Source organism: Drosophila rhopaloa, unplaced genomic scaffold, assembly GCF_018152115.1.
Source record: "Drosophila rhopaloa isolate 14029-0021.01 unplaced genomic scaffold, ASM1815211v1 contig_2, whole genome shotgun sequence".
NCBI classification, from domain to species: domain Eukaryota; kingdom Metazoa; phylum Arthropoda; class Insecta; order Diptera; family Drosophilidae; genus Drosophila; species Drosophila rhopaloa.
The window spans coordinates 6724150-6739032 of NW_025335083.1; the positions used below are offsets into that span (position 1 = coordinate 6724150).

At 37.6% G+C, this 14883-nt stretch overlaps 3 protein-coding genes and 1 long non-coding RNA gene across 7 annotated transcripts; 3 read left to right on the plus strand and 1 right to left on the minus strand.

Annotated features, from left to right (window-relative positions):
- Positions 1–260: 260 nt before the first annotated feature.
- Positions 261–1995, plus strand: LOC108044158. The gene is made up of 4 exons (XM_017123050.2): positions 261–620; positions 1434–1614; positions 1677–1762; positions 1858–1995. Exons 1-4 carry the CDS (start codon positions 261–263, stop codon positions 1993–1995), a joined length of 765 nt encoding a protein of 254 aa, XP_016978539.1.
- Positions 1996–4809: 2814 nt separating this feature from the next.
- On the plus strand, positions 4810–10606 carry LOC108052518. 4 transcript variants are annotated; one of them, XM_044459978.1, is made up of 5 exons: positions 4812–4845; positions 4913–5027; positions 9806–9921; positions 9982–10121; positions 10173–10606. In XM_044459978.1, the coding sequence occupies exons 3-5, from the start codon at positions 9823–9825 to the stop codon at positions 10300–10302; spliced, it is 369 nt and encodes a 122-aa protein (XP_044315913.1). In that variant the 5' UTR covers positions 4812–4845; positions 4913–5027; positions 9806–9822; the 3' UTR covers positions 10303–10606. The 4 variants fall into 4 exon arrangements, with proteins under 4 accessions (XP_044315914.1, XP_044315913.1, XP_016990420.1 ...); XM_044459979.1 differs by lacking the exon at positions 4913–5027 and having other exon boundaries at positions 4810–4845; XM_017134931.2 differs by having other exon boundaries at positions 4812–5027; positions 10176–10606.
- Positions 10607–11654: 1048 nt separating this feature from the next.
- Positions 11655–11918, plus strand: LOC108052549. Its single transcript, XR_001769652.2, has 2 exons — positions 11655–11761; positions 11826–11918. It is a non-coding gene; the product is annotated as an uncharacterized LOC108052549 (long non-coding RNA).
- A 729-nt stretch (positions 11919–12647) lies between these two features.
- On the minus strand, positions 12648–13214 carry LOC108052544. The gene has a single exon (XM_017134949.2). It carries the CDS (start codon positions 13193–13195, stop codon positions 13001–13003), a length of 195 nt encoding a protein of 64 aa, XP_016990438.1. The 5' UTR covers positions 13196–13214; the 3' UTR covers positions 12648–13000.
- Positions 13215–14883: the final 1669 nt, after the last annotated feature.

The following is a 14883-nucleotide window of genomic DNA, read 5'->3' on the forward strand; positions in this document are numbered from 1 at the left end:
GTGGGGGCGCCAATCGTAAATCAAAGTATGAAAAAAGCATTTCACTGTTGGACCAGCTCCATCCCGATTAACAAGCGTCTATAATGCTTCATTACTGTAAAAAAGGAGCAAAAAAAAAAGAAAGGAAACCAGTGAAAAGCCAAGAAATTGGCTGCTATAAAAGCGTCGAACGCATAAGGCCAACGCTTCAGTTGAATTTTCAAAAGTGTCGAACGCAGGCCATATTGACATTAATTAGTTTCCCGCCAGGAGCCACCAGAATGCATCACCCACCTGGGCAGAGACCAGTGCATGCTGCCAGGCGCCAATCGGCCAGGAAGAGGAGTCCTGCTCTCGCCAGGAACGAGAGCTGCCCGGCCGGCAGGACCTATCACCTGCCAGCCTTGTTGATTATCCTGCTCGTCCTCATCCAGAACTTCGAGCTGCACATGTGCCGGCAATTAATGAGGTACCCGGGCGACAAACAATCCCCGGACAAGGTGCTCACCATGGGCGGCAGTGCAGCCGGAGAGGTGACATCGCCGGAGGCGGAGGACAAGCGGGCGGGCGGAAGGTCGGCTCCCAGCCAGCCGGAGGAGATTTTCTCAGCCCCCGCCGACGAGGGCTACGACGAGTATCCGGTAAGCAAAATCCCCAAAAATGAACAACGAATGTCCGCGTGGGTCGTGGGCTGGTCACTCGCTTTTTTGATTCCCTATCACCTTACACACAATTTGTAATTGTATATTTTTCATTTGATTGCTTTTCGGCTTTGACCCTAAGCTACATTTACCCCCGAAAGCTGAGCTGACGTCACATTACTTTGATTATGCCAGGTGCATACTAGTGGTGGGTCTAATGTTGGCTGGCTCTGACCAAAACACCTTTAGCCTTGAATTAAACATTTTGAGTGGTCATGTCCGACGCGTGGGAAGTTGCTTTGAGGCCCTTGGAAAAGCATTAAACTAATTGAGAGTTGTAGTTGTACCAGGACATCTTTTTATAGAAAAATGTATGTCAGGATTTGGGTAAAGTGATAAAATATAAAGTATTATACAACCAAGTTGTTCTTCACAAGATCAAAGCGCATAAAAAAATGATTTCTGCCCATTTAATGATGAGAGAGAGTTTCCAAGGTGATAGTCTAACTGTTATAATTCGTTTTTAAATCAGGTTGCTCTGAAATTGTTGTTTCTAGCAAGATTGGTAAAAGTCTAAAACCCTTTTTCATGGTTAAAATAAATAACATTCCATTTAAAACACTCATAGAAAAGCATTTTTATTCCATCACATAAAAAATGGCAATTTCTTGATTTTATTTTAGAGGCATTCCCCATAGCTTTTAGACCGCTTAAGTAACTAAGCTCTTACTTGCTAATGGTTATATGGATCTGATTTTCAAGCTTAGTTAAATACTTAATAGTTACTTCAATTACTCCTTTACGCATATTTAGATGGTGGTTCCAAAACGAGCTGCCCTACTTTTGGATCGGCTAATGGTCGCTTTGCATCATGCCCTCGAACAAGAACGAAGTGAGCAGAGAATTGGAGATTTTTTCGGGGACAAAAACATTCTCAATGGCAAGTTGGGCGAATTCCACAATGGATTGGAGCCCCATCAAGTGAGGGAGGATGGTGAGTGTGGATATATTGGGTATATTATTAAAAGACCAAAATTAACCTGACGTGTAATGCAGGGATGTACAGCGATGATGATTCGGGAACAATGTTGGATTATGATTTCAAAGACTTGAATCAGATCAATCGCGCCACTGGCGAAACAGTAAGTTGGAACATAAAACCTAAATTGCAATATAAGACATAAAATTAGCAGCGCGATGTGTAAGAAAATTTCAGTTAATGCCAAAGAGCTTTCAGAGAAGAGCGGGCGCAGATCGATCTGGAACGTCCACGCAATCCGGTTCCCCATCTGGTCCCCGGCGAATCCCACCATCCGGATCCGGCGGTGGCCGAGCGTACTGGCGTTGCTATTTCAATGCCGTCAGCTGCTTCTGAAAAACACCATTAGCCACATTAAATCCTGCATAATATCAGCCTCTGGAGTGGGCTAAAAGCCGTCACAATATTGCATAAATCCCAACTGATCCCCAGAGAGATGTTTCAAAAACTGTTCAATGTCCCTTTGGTTGCTGATGTGAGAGTTGTTCGCGCAATTAACTGAAATCCCCCGAGTTCTGTAATTGTGTCTAGTGGTATCTGTATCTAGTATCTGTATCTGTAACTGTAACTGTATCTGTGCATTTGTAACTCACTGTGAATCTGCGTTATAAATAAACCACCTACGATAAATCCAACAGCATTCATAAATAAATTAATTCAAACACCCATACTCGTATGGGAGTATAAATTCTGTATATTCGAGGGTAATTTCGGGTAGACAGGTAATCCTACCTATCCTGCCTAATGCTGATTGACATACCCATAAATCGCAATTTCGGGCAGATCCATCGCATGCCTGCAGCTCGTGTTCCATTGTGATCTATTTTTGGTTGTAAATTGTGGGCGTGCTCCAAGCGGAAGTACTACCTTTATCGAACGATATCGAAGTCTTTATCTATTTTATAGGGCGGGAGCTTCAGATTGCCTCACCGAATTATTCAAATGATTGTGTATCAAGTTTGAATTTAGTTCTTACTATTTTTATCAACCAATGCGTATATGTACGGAAATCACAATTTAAATCAATTGGACAGTTTAGATTATTCTTTAACTGTTGTAGCTCATGGCGGTATTATTTACTTTTTATCATCTATTGCGTTTACATATTCGTGAAGCAATAAATTAAACATCCTTTATATTTTAAATATTAAATACAAGCAATGCGTTCCTAAACAATTTTAAATAGCAAATATAATTTCATTTAATAATATTACCTTTAGAGAAATATTTAGCGCAGCATATTAAAGTATTTTTTCTGAGCTTAATTATATATTCTTCAATTATATAGGTAAATTTTGCATCTTGTCATGTCCCTCACTCCTTTTTATGCAAATCAACCCCTCGAACTTCTGGCAAACTATCCACCGCCGATTGCCAACTCAAAGTCAATGCATAATATTAGCTGTGGGTCAACTGCCGTTCCATGATGAACTGTTAAACTAAACTGGCGATCGGTTTAAGTGTGCAATGCACGTTTATTGCCTGGCCACCTTGGCTGCGAAGTCGAATGGCAAAGTTTTATTGGCCAATAGCGGCCATTAATGAGTTTGTGGGAGCACACATTAATAGACTTTTATGCATATCTAATTGCCTCCATTAATTGATGGCCCGCCTCCGTTTGACTTCAAGTACCCGCGAGAGCAAAAGTCACTTCCCAAAAACATAGTAATAAATTCACAACTACATTTTTCGACTATTACTTACTTACTTATTCATAAAGCTTTGCAAACAGAAAAATAAATTAATTTAAAATACTTCAAATTGTTTTTTGTTGTAAATATATTCGGAATAGTTTTTTGTTAAATTATTAAATTATTTATATTTATAATAAATTAAATGCGTTGCTTCTAACGGCGGAAATGAATAAAATTCCAGGAACACAACCTTATATTATTCGATTACCGCGTATTAAATATATTTCCATGTGTGCTTATGGCACAATCTCACTTTTGCACATGGCGCGATTTTATTATGGAATGACCATAAATCAATGACGGATGTAAAGCCAGTCGCTGGGCCTACTGTCCAAGTGCATTTCGACTCGTTTTATGTAATCCCTACGTCATAGATACTGGTCTGCTAAGTATGCAACAGGTTTCGTATGAGGCGAGTTAATCAGCAACAGGTGCCGTTATTCGCCTGCTACTGCTACTCACCACGCCGAGCGGGTGAATGGCGGGGTGTGGGTGTGGGTGGTGGTTAATCGGTGGTCCACGTACTCGCCTCGCAGTGTCCACGTCCGTGTGGTGAATTAATAAGTCGCACATTGTTCATACGCCCCATTGTACGAGTAGAAACCATATTCAGTGTTGACATTTTTGATATGTATTCGAACGGGGGATGCTCTGTACGAGAAATTAATAGGAGGCTAGAATAGCATTTTCGAACATTTTATATATATTTTGAAAGGTTATTAGACATAACCATCAGTAGTCCTTAAAATAAAGAAAGAAAGAATTGGGTTACTAAATTTAATTTAAAGTATAGTTAAATACAACAAAAAATGTGTTTTAAAAAGGTAGCTTAATAGTTAAGCTTAACAATTTAGGATACCTTTTAAAAACCTTTTCTATATTTATTAATAAATATTATATATAATTAAATCAATATATGTATTAGCTTTTATTATTAATTCGATTAACTTGTCGCTTAAAACCTAACATTTAATTTTCTCAATACCTTGACCAGTGCTTTTTCGTTAATTTTTTTAAGTATATATCAAATTCTAAAAGTAAATTGCGTATTATCCCTCAGCGTTTAACATTTACTATCTTTATCAAGCCATTAAGTAATTAAACCTAAGACTTAAAAGTTGTTATATTATTCGCATTATATAGTCTTCTAAAATGCCCCGATAGCGTTCCAACTTCAAATGATCTTTGCACCTCATGTATGTACCCACTTTATATGCCAGGTACTGTGGACAAGTGTTAGTCCTGCAGTGTGGCTTGACATGAGGCATAAGGCATAAGGCTTTGCCTAAGCATTCGCCCCCTCCCCCTAGGACCGCCCCCAGCCTCCTGTTTTCCCGGCAGCTCGTGCTTCCTGCTGCTTCTGCCGCTGCCGGCGTCGCTGCCCTGGGTGCTGTTTGCTATTTTGTATATAAAGCCCGGTAGCAGGCATCGCCAACATCGAGTTACCAATTTCCCTTCTTGGCGTTCACATCGAGAGCGACAGCAGCAACAAGTAAGCCCAGCCGAAGGATCAGATCAGAGCTTCAACCATTAAAAGTCACAGTCGCTTGTACTTTAAGGCAAACGCAAACAGTTCGCGAAGTTATCAGTTTTCCGGCGCCAGATTTTTCCAATTTACCGACGCCAATTTGATTGCCGGCGATTCCCGAACTCATCCAGTCGCAAAAAGTATCAGTGAGTACCGAAGCTTTGGATTAGCCAAATTGTGTGTTTACCTTTGGGTTCACCAATTGGGTTTTTGCGATTAATTGAAATGAGCAGTTATTTGTCTCCCAGAATTAATTTGTGGGCGCGGAAATTGTGCCACAGGTGAATTATTGCAGGGCGAGAGAGTTACTGCCGGTGATATCATATCATGTAGGCTTACCTTCCGTAGCAAAGTCCAAAATCAGTTCATTGCAGAGTCAACACTTTTAAATATTCTTAATAACAGAACATTAATTCATTTCCTTCAAATAAAAATTTAAGATTATCAAAGATTCATAAAAATTACAAGTTAAAGTAAATAAAATAAAAATATTTGAGACGATACCTCCAATTTTTTTCAAACTAGGTGATTAATATCTTGTCATTTAGGTTTAAAAAATATTAAATTTGTTAAACTCATTTCTAAGAACAAGATTTACAATTTACTTGACTGCGTCTAAAATCTTTACCCAATTTAAAAAATGTTCATATTTTATGAATAATTGAAGCCAATTTGTATGTTTTCCGTTAAAATTGACTCAAAGCAGCTCTCCCTAAATTGACTTCATAAAAGTTCCTCCAAATTGATGGACCTTTAACAACATTGAAGGTAAAGAAAGGTTCGTTTTTGCCCTGGAAAAACTCCCACAAGTTGACGAATATATGCCATTCATAGGTCATATATTTCCCAACCGTTATTTTTCTCCTTCTTTGTGTAATGTATTTTTGTTTTGAATATGCGAAAACAACCATTCCCCTAGGGAATTCCACAGAGCCACCTAATGACAGAACAAAACAGGAGGCACTGTTTCATCTGGTTCATTGAAAATTATGTGAATTATTTATGAAGCGTAGAAAAATCAGGCACACGCACAAACCATTCACTCCATTTGTTTTGGACTTCAATCTCGATTCGAGTTGCTGATAATAAATAACTTCACTTGACTTGGCTCGTCTCGATTTGGTTTGGTTTGGTCGATTCACGCCGAAACCGCAATCAAATTGCATTTAATATTTATTAGAATACGCCTACAGTTTTCATGCCTGCGGGTTAAGGGCATCAATGAGGCAGATAATTTTCCGCTGAATTTTCCGGGGAGAAATATAGAGGAGAAAGGACAGCTTTTTGTTTGTTTAAATCATGTCAAATAATAGAGAAGAATCATTTAAATATTAAATTTGTTAAACAAAGATAAATAGGAACAATTATCTATTTACCTCCAATGCTTTTGTTAAGTTTAAGTATGATTTAATCAAAATCCACAATGCTGTTTCAGGAGTAACATATATTTTTACAGTATTTATTTTTGAACTTTCTTCCTAAATTGCTACAAAAATGTACTCGAACTGCAGACTAATCTAATTGGGTAAATAACTCTTCCGTTTTGCCAAAGCCACTTTGAACCGCATTTTCCACAAATCAGAACGTAACCACAACTCGGATCCCGAGAAACTCGATACAACTTCAAGTGTTCCACACCCTCGGGCCAAAAGGGAAACATGAAATACGCTTTGATAAGCATTTGAAGATGTCTGAAGTTTCCAGTTTTCGGTGACTGACTGACGTAATTTTAATTTTCTCCCTCGAAAATATCATATGACCAGATAAATCACATGGCCAAGGACATGGCCATCGTCCTGCCGGCTCCTGTCAGACACACATTAATGAAGCCCACGCCAGGTCCTTGTGGCAAATATTTGCCCAGCGACATTTGTTCTTAGCTAATTTTAAAGTTCCTTTCGCCGCAAGCGAAAAATTTGACGAAAAAATGAGAGGAACTTAAAAAGTGGAAACGGAACTAAGCCGCCGGATTAGGCAGGATATTGGGGTAGAGACTAAAGACCCACGTGAAAATTGCATTTTCCCTTTTTTCCACCACCTCCGTTTTTTCAGCAGTTGCAACTCTTACGCTGCCACACAGCAAGATTAAATTTCCAATTAACAATGGAGCATTATTTATCGGTGGCAATAAATGTGTCCTGATTATGTTTGGCTTTGGGTTCTGCTTTAGGGTCCAACGGCGGCGGTCCCTGCCCGGTTTTGGCCTTTTATTATTCCATTTGATCTAGCTAAAGTTCGCACGAGGGTGGGCAGAAATTAGCCTCCTAGTCATTAGTTTTTATTTATCACCCACTAGCTGCTTAATCTAACAAATATTTTATGAGCTCAAGGTTAAACAGACCGGGTTGTGGGCATTACAATTATCTCTGTCTGCCTATATCCGCTTGTAAAGTGGTTTAAGAGTTTTTGCCTGCACTTTGCCCAATCAAAACACGGAAATGTTTCCATATGCCGGTTTTTCATTAACCTAATATATATCAATGTTTTAATGGCTAGAATTATAGTGCCCCTTTAAGATTACAAGCCATAGCGAAAAAGTTTTGTGATTTCAAACTAGTAAAAAGGCATAAAAATAAATCAAAATTGTTATCAAATTTGTAAAATAAAATTTTAATTTTTAGGCATTTTCTTTTTTATCAGATACGATTTTTAAGGCATTACAGTATATGTATTTAAACGATTTAAAATTAAGCAATAGTACATACTAAATGTGAGCTATATATTTCTATAAAATGTACATTCCAGTTAAGTGACATTAAATTGGTACTAACAACAATATTTGATTACCTTTAATACTTAAATTTTTTCCAACTAATCTCCAAAAAAGTGCACTAAAATACATTTAGAAAATTTTTTACATTTTCTGGGAAACAGGATGTTAATTTGCAATTGAGATTTTTGAAACCATAAAAGCCTTTCTCTGCCAATGCATTCACATAAGCAGCTGCTTGAAATTTAAGAAGGAAAGACTCCTTTACAGGACCAACTAGGAGCAGCTACATTTTATGAGCTGCAGCAAGCAAATGAGATAAGTCATTAACATTTACGGCCGACATCGTCGAGGACCTCGATGGCCCACGACCCAGTCTATGGCTTTTTATGCCAACCACGACGATTCTGGCCCTCGTTTACCTGTTGCGTGCTGATGATGATACTGAAAGTCATTTGATGATCTCATTTTCACCGACTAAACGAACGTATCCCGGGGATTCATGTCTGTCTCCATTGCTTCTTTTTCGAGCTGCGGCTGTTTATGTATTCATGTCCTGCGGGTATGGTTTTCCTTTTGATTTCACACCCTCTTCAATTACCAATGATGTCATAACTTATGTTATGTAAGTAATTAGTTGCTGATTGTCTTAGAATATGTCGGAAACTGCTGCCCTATGTGTATAATATTTGTTTTTACCTTTGATGTGAATTACTATTATTTTATATGTTTAATTTATAAGGTTGAAGTTGAGAAGGGAATAAAATCATTTATATTTTGGAACTTTTTACAGACATGATATAAATAAATGTCTGCTCATATACTAAGAAATAATTCATATTTATGATCTTAATAATTAGAAGTCATGTTATTTAATTAACTTATTTGCAATCTTTATTTATACCATTATGTTTTATTTATGGGAAATTAGAATGGTATCAGAAAAAAATTAATTATTAAAATAAGAGCTCAAATTAAATTACTTTTAGTTTCGCATTATATTATATTTAATTTGGTAAACATTAACCCCCTAGAAAGTATAGTAAGTCATACTTTTAGGACCAAAATTTCTTTTGCGAAGTTAATTTATTTATTTATACATCTACTCTTGACCTTATAAACTTTTAAGGAACTGTAACCCTTAAGCTGCTCGTTACGAAAGAGACGATCAAAGTTACTCAATAAATATTCACTTTAATAAAGGGAACCCATATCAACTTGAACCACGTTTTTTGTCAGCTTCTGATGAAATCAATTAAAGTTTGGCCAACTCGGCCTGAAGGCCACATGTACAGGCTATTGTATTGTGTGGCTGCCACACGTTGCACCATCGACATTGTATTACGAATGCAATAAGTGTGTGTCCGGGTGGGTGGCCCTGTTGCAACGCTTGAGTTGCAGGTCCATATCCGTTTTTAATTGCGGAAATGCACTTAAGCCCGGCTAAGGTGAAAAACAGGAGTCTGAGGCAGCATCCACTCCCCTGCGACCTCTCAGCAATGCTCGTCACGTTTGTGGCAACAAGTGTTCTGATTCACTCCAATCTGCTTTGTTACGAGTCCTGCCAAGCAGCTCTGACGCAAAAAATATAATAAAATAATAAATGCGAGCACAAAAACAATTCCACTGAAATCTGACCTTTAATTAAAAATGTGGCTAGTGGAACTATGTGGCACTTTTTTCCGGCATTGCCCCCTTGACATCGCTTTGAGCTTCGGGATTAGCCGGGGATAAAGTCCTGGGCTTGCCCTTTGAAGTTGCACAAACATTTGCATTAATTGGTATTCTGCAAAAGTGCCTAACAATATTGCCATTGAATAATTTCCATTAATTGGCTTACACTTTTGATAGGGGGCTGCGAATTAAATCAGTTGGTAAGCTGTCTAAAAGTGCCTTAACACCTTAATTGCTAAAGATTTTTATTAATTTTATATTGGAACAGCAAATTTTTAATTTATTATTTTACAGAAAAATAGATAAAAGTGGACTTTTAAGAATATTAAAACATTTTTTTTTTCTTTTTATCACTTTCTTACTTGTGCTATTATTTTAAGGCTGAAAACTTTGTTTATACTTCTTAATGTTTTTCACCAAAAAGCCCGCAACATATGAAAATATGTACTTAGTAGTGTTCTGAAAAAAATAAAATACATTTTGCTGTCGGAATTGTAGCTTTTTACACATTTTCTTCCCATTTTTATTTTTTTCTTTCAGTTCAAAACCGCTTTAAAATGATGAAGTTCGTGCAAATACTGTTGTGCTACGGCCTACTCTTGACCCTGCTCTTTGCCCTCAGCGAGGCTCGTCCTTCAGCAGGCGAAACAGGACCTGTGAGTATAGCGACTTAAGGTGAATAAAAAGCAGAGATTATTGGCTTATTCGGATTCCAGGATTCGGATGGTCTGGATGGACAGGAGGCTGAGGAAGTGCGCGGCGCCTACGGAGGAGGCTATGAGATGCCTGCCCAGGCCATCTATCCCAACATTCCCATGGACCGACTGCAGATGCTCTTTGCTCAGTACCGACCCACGTAAGACAAATACACCGTTTGTGAAATCAACCGATCATTGGTTAATTTAAGTAGTTACAGCGCCTATTTGAGGAGTCCCACCTATGGCAATGTGAACGAACTTTACCGGCTGCCCGAGAGCAAACGTCAGGTCAGATATCGGCAGTGCTACTTCAATCCCATCTCCTGCTTTAGGAAGTAAGTTCCCAGCCAGCAGATAGATTATCCACAACCTGCAGCCCTTGGATAAATTAACAATTCAAGCATTTCAACAACCCAAAAATGATGTTTAGCATAATGGATCACCAAAAATGTAACGCAAATATTTAGTGCAATTAAACTAAAGCTAAGACTCAGCTTTATCCACATATACATATAAATATACTGAAATCTATATATGTAACTTAACTATTTAAATGTCTAAAAAAGAATGAAAAAATGTTCCATTGTAGTTACCAAAAAAATAAATGATGTATTTATTTGAATATTAGCACAAAAGTTAAAAATTATAATATTTCTTTTCTTGATTTACGCTTTGCATATGGTGTGGTAAAATAAATGCTTCAATGCTTCCTAAAGCTATTCATTTATTGAGAACGAATTCGAAATACAAATGTGCTTTTGTAAATTTAAGTGTTCCAGCTCTTGTATAATACAAAATTATATAAAATAACAATTTAAGAATGCGAACTTGGAGTCATTTAATACCTACAAAAACTTATATATGTAAAATAAATCTTTAAACTAAAGTTATAAATATATACGTATGAAATAAATGCGCCCAAATGTTATAACAAAATGTTTTATTCTTTGTTTATTTTTTTGACTTAAAAGGGGAAGGACGGACAGACAGTCTGACGGACAGACGGACGGACAGACAGACATGGCTAGATCGACTCCCCTGGTGATGCTGATTAAAAATATATTTACTTTATAGGGTCGGCAATGTCTCCTTCACCGCTTTGTAAACTTTTGACTGAAATTAAAATACCCTCTGCAAGGGTATAATTATGAATAAGTTGATTAAAAAGTATTAAAATTAACTATGACGTGGCCATTAACATTATTTTAACTTTATTTTAAAGTTATGTTAATGTTATGTTAATGTTATTGTTATGTTAATGTTATGTTAATGTTATCTTAATGTTATGTTAATGCTATGTTAATTGTATGTTAATGTTATGTTAATGGTATGTTATGTTAATGGTATGTTATATTAATGTTATGTTAATGTTTATGTTATATTAATGTTATGTTAATGCTATGTTAATGGTATGTTAATGTTATGTTAATGTTATGTTAATGTTATGTTAATGTTAAGTTAATGTTATGTTAATGTTATGTTAATGTTATGTTAATGTTATGTTAATGTTATGTTAATGTTATGTTAATGTTATGTTAATGTTATGTTAATTTTATGTTAATTTTATGATAATTTTATTACCACGTCATAGCTAATGAGAATTTTTACCATCGACTTATTATAGTTCCCAATCAGTTCTAGTCAAACATTCATGGAGTAGGGACTGTTTCACATGAAAAATCAGTTGATCCATTTGACCGAAAGTCAGTGTGTGTGAGAGTGTTACTCGAAGATCATATTTGGTGATACCTACTTATTTGGGTTGATCATCAGGATGCAGGATCAAGGACCTAATAAGGTACTTAGTAATTTTGTAAATTACATTAAATACATTAAATTAATTATTTAAAATGTAATTCCAGGATTAGTGTGCGCTTGGGGAGCGGTTGATGGAGGTATATGGCGATAACATGACTTGAACCGGATGCAGTGCATCAAGAAGCCAACGGAGAGTGCGCACCATTAATATAAAAATAACACCTTTAAATAGGCAATGTATTTTTTAGTCAGACCTATTAGAGATTTCCCTTATGAAGGCTAAAAGCCGGATTGACAGAAGAATTTGAAATTAAGACTTAGTGGAGTCCGGCCGTGAGTAATTTGAAGGTCTGGTTTAGAATATTCGGTTTTTCAACAAATTTTAGTTTTATCTAATTCTTTCAATGCATTTGAAACATATTGATACTACTTTTTTTAAGCAAAAGAAATAAATCAAAATTGTTAACAATAAGTAAGAATAAAGGATTATATAGGAGAATTTCGCAGCCAAATGGACTACCAAAAACAGCGACTTTATCATTCGTTATTTTGGAGCGGATGTAACCCCAAACTGGACTTCAGAATGCTTTTTCAAAATGTCAACAAGAGGTATGTCATAAATTTACAAATTAGTTCATAAAATGTTTTATTTAAATGCGATAAATCAGCTAAGCGAGGCGATACCATCTTATTTTAATTGGAAACCATGCTGATGCTTGGATGATGCCACGAAGTTTTGAGGTACAAAATAACTTGGGAGTTGCTAAAATCTAAAATATTTTATACCTGCTATTGGAACAATCGATCGAAAAATTGCTGTTTATAACGGTTTAATGGAAACCTGCAACCATATCGAACAAAAAGTCACATTACCAACTTGTTATTAATTCGTTTTATTTATAAAACTATAAAGCGGTGTAATTTAAAATTAGCAGTATATACGTTTTTGTATAACTAAATTTGTCTGGTATAATTAATAATTAAAATAATATTAATTTATATGACAGTTTTATATTAATATACTTTTTTTTTTTGTAATATTTTTTTTATTTTTGCTTAGCAATAATAGTGAATTGACAAAAAGAATACCAGTAAATTTTAATCACATTTAATATTTTATGAAGATACAATATTTTTATTGACTTAGCTTAAGATTTGAATTGCCTCTGAGGCAGTATTCTTTAATAATCTGGGCTTGTGAATTTTTCGGAATTCTTTATCACTAATTTTCGGCCTTAATGTCCTCGATTTCCTATCACATTCATTACGGTTCCATTGTTCATATTTGTAAACGCCGCCTCTCTAGGTTTCTGGACTGGCACTTTCCGCCACGTCGTTCCATTTTAATGACCAATCGATCTGGGGTGGATATCTTGTAGCCATTGCACCGGCGGTAGCGCACCTCGATCTTCAGCGATGTGGCCACCATGAAAACGGAGAAGACCAGAGCGATTAGATAGCGAACGATTAGCATATTGTGACAAATGCTGCGAGCAATCGAGACTGTTTGGGTGACGGGCTGCAGTGCGTCTCTTTATAGCTCGAGGTGTCCGGAATATCGGTTACCTACCTGTCCTTCGAGACCCTTCTTTCGAGCAGATTCCAGAGAGGAGCTGATGGATTAGGACGCGGTTTTATGGCCGCGAGTCGCCAATAAACCATTCCGAGCTAATCCATTCGGCCATTTCCACTTCCTCTGCTCGGAGTCCGCGATCCTACGCGAATCCCCAGATGAACCGAACCTGAACCTGAACCACATACAAAAAGGGAAAACTAATTGCCCCGTCTGATGAGTGGAAGTTCCGAGAAGGAGTCACAGGGCCGACTTACCTGATGGGACAGCGCTTTATGATCCCTCTTTCTCTATCGCGCCTCACTCTTTCTGCCATTAGACATTTTAATTGTTAATTTTTGCAAAGCGAAGTTGTGGCCGGGGAGGGGGAAAATTTAAATAATGGCCAAGCTGCAGGCATTGGGCAGCAGTAGCAGCGAGAATCCAGGAATCCAATGGCTACCTGCATTTATTATCTGCCCGGCCCGGCTCCACCCCGCATTCCCCAGCACCCTGCCGTTGATCTACTCCACTCGGCCCAACCCGAGTGCCATCAACGTGAAAACAAGTGGCAACAATTTTCTATAAATTGCATTTGTGCAAAATTAAGTTCAATCTTGGCCGAGTCGCGAACCAGTAGCTGTATCTCTTCGGCCAGCATCCGCTCGAGTCGCCCAAGTGATCCCGAATCCCGATCCCCCCGCTCCAACTGCTCTTTCACTGCTGGAGTAGCCAAACTCCATTAACTTTGCAATTGGCCACCATAACTCGTCCGTCGGTCTACCGCCCCCCTTCCCCCTCCTCCCTGCCCACTGCCCGTTGCCGTCACCTTGCCGCCCATTTGGCCGCCGCATCCACATCCACAGCCACCTCTGCCTCCACATCCATCCACATCCACATCTTACATCCCACAGAGCAGCAAGCGAGGTCCATTCCATTCCAGTCCAGTCCCGGCCCCATCGCTTGTTAGTTTTTGCGCCAGATCGTTTATAATAATTCGTATGCGAGTCATGTCATGCCCCTAAAGTGTATCTGCAACCGCGCAGTCGCCAGTCGCCAGTTGCAAGTTGCCAGTTGCCGCTGGCTGCGCCTGCGCCTGCGCAGTCGTCGCGCTCGCCGCGCATATCTGTATCTAGTTGGTGGCTCCAAATGGAGCTGACCACGTGACACGATGCACTGGATACAAATATTGAGAATGCCGAAATTTACCCATAAGCATTAATGCCACAAAAAACCATCAGCGACATTGAAAAGTTTACGGAGTTTGTAGTTTGGCTGCTGACTTCCAATCTTTTAATAAAATAAAATAATTTATTAATAATAAAATTATTAAAAGAATTTGTAGCCTTGATTTGCATTTGACTAACCCAATTAAATATCTGTAGTGAGAGGGCAAGGCAAAGTTTATATAGCCTTGCATTTATTTCACTAATTCTTATTTATAAAACTTAATAATAAGTATTTTATTAAGCTTTTGTATTAAACCACACACTATTAGGGACAATAGGTAGTATAGGTTTTTTTGCGTATATGTGTAAAAAATAAAATTAAGTCTTTAAGATTTCATGACAGTTTTCAGATAATTTTTGTGTCAGCTATATGATATCTTC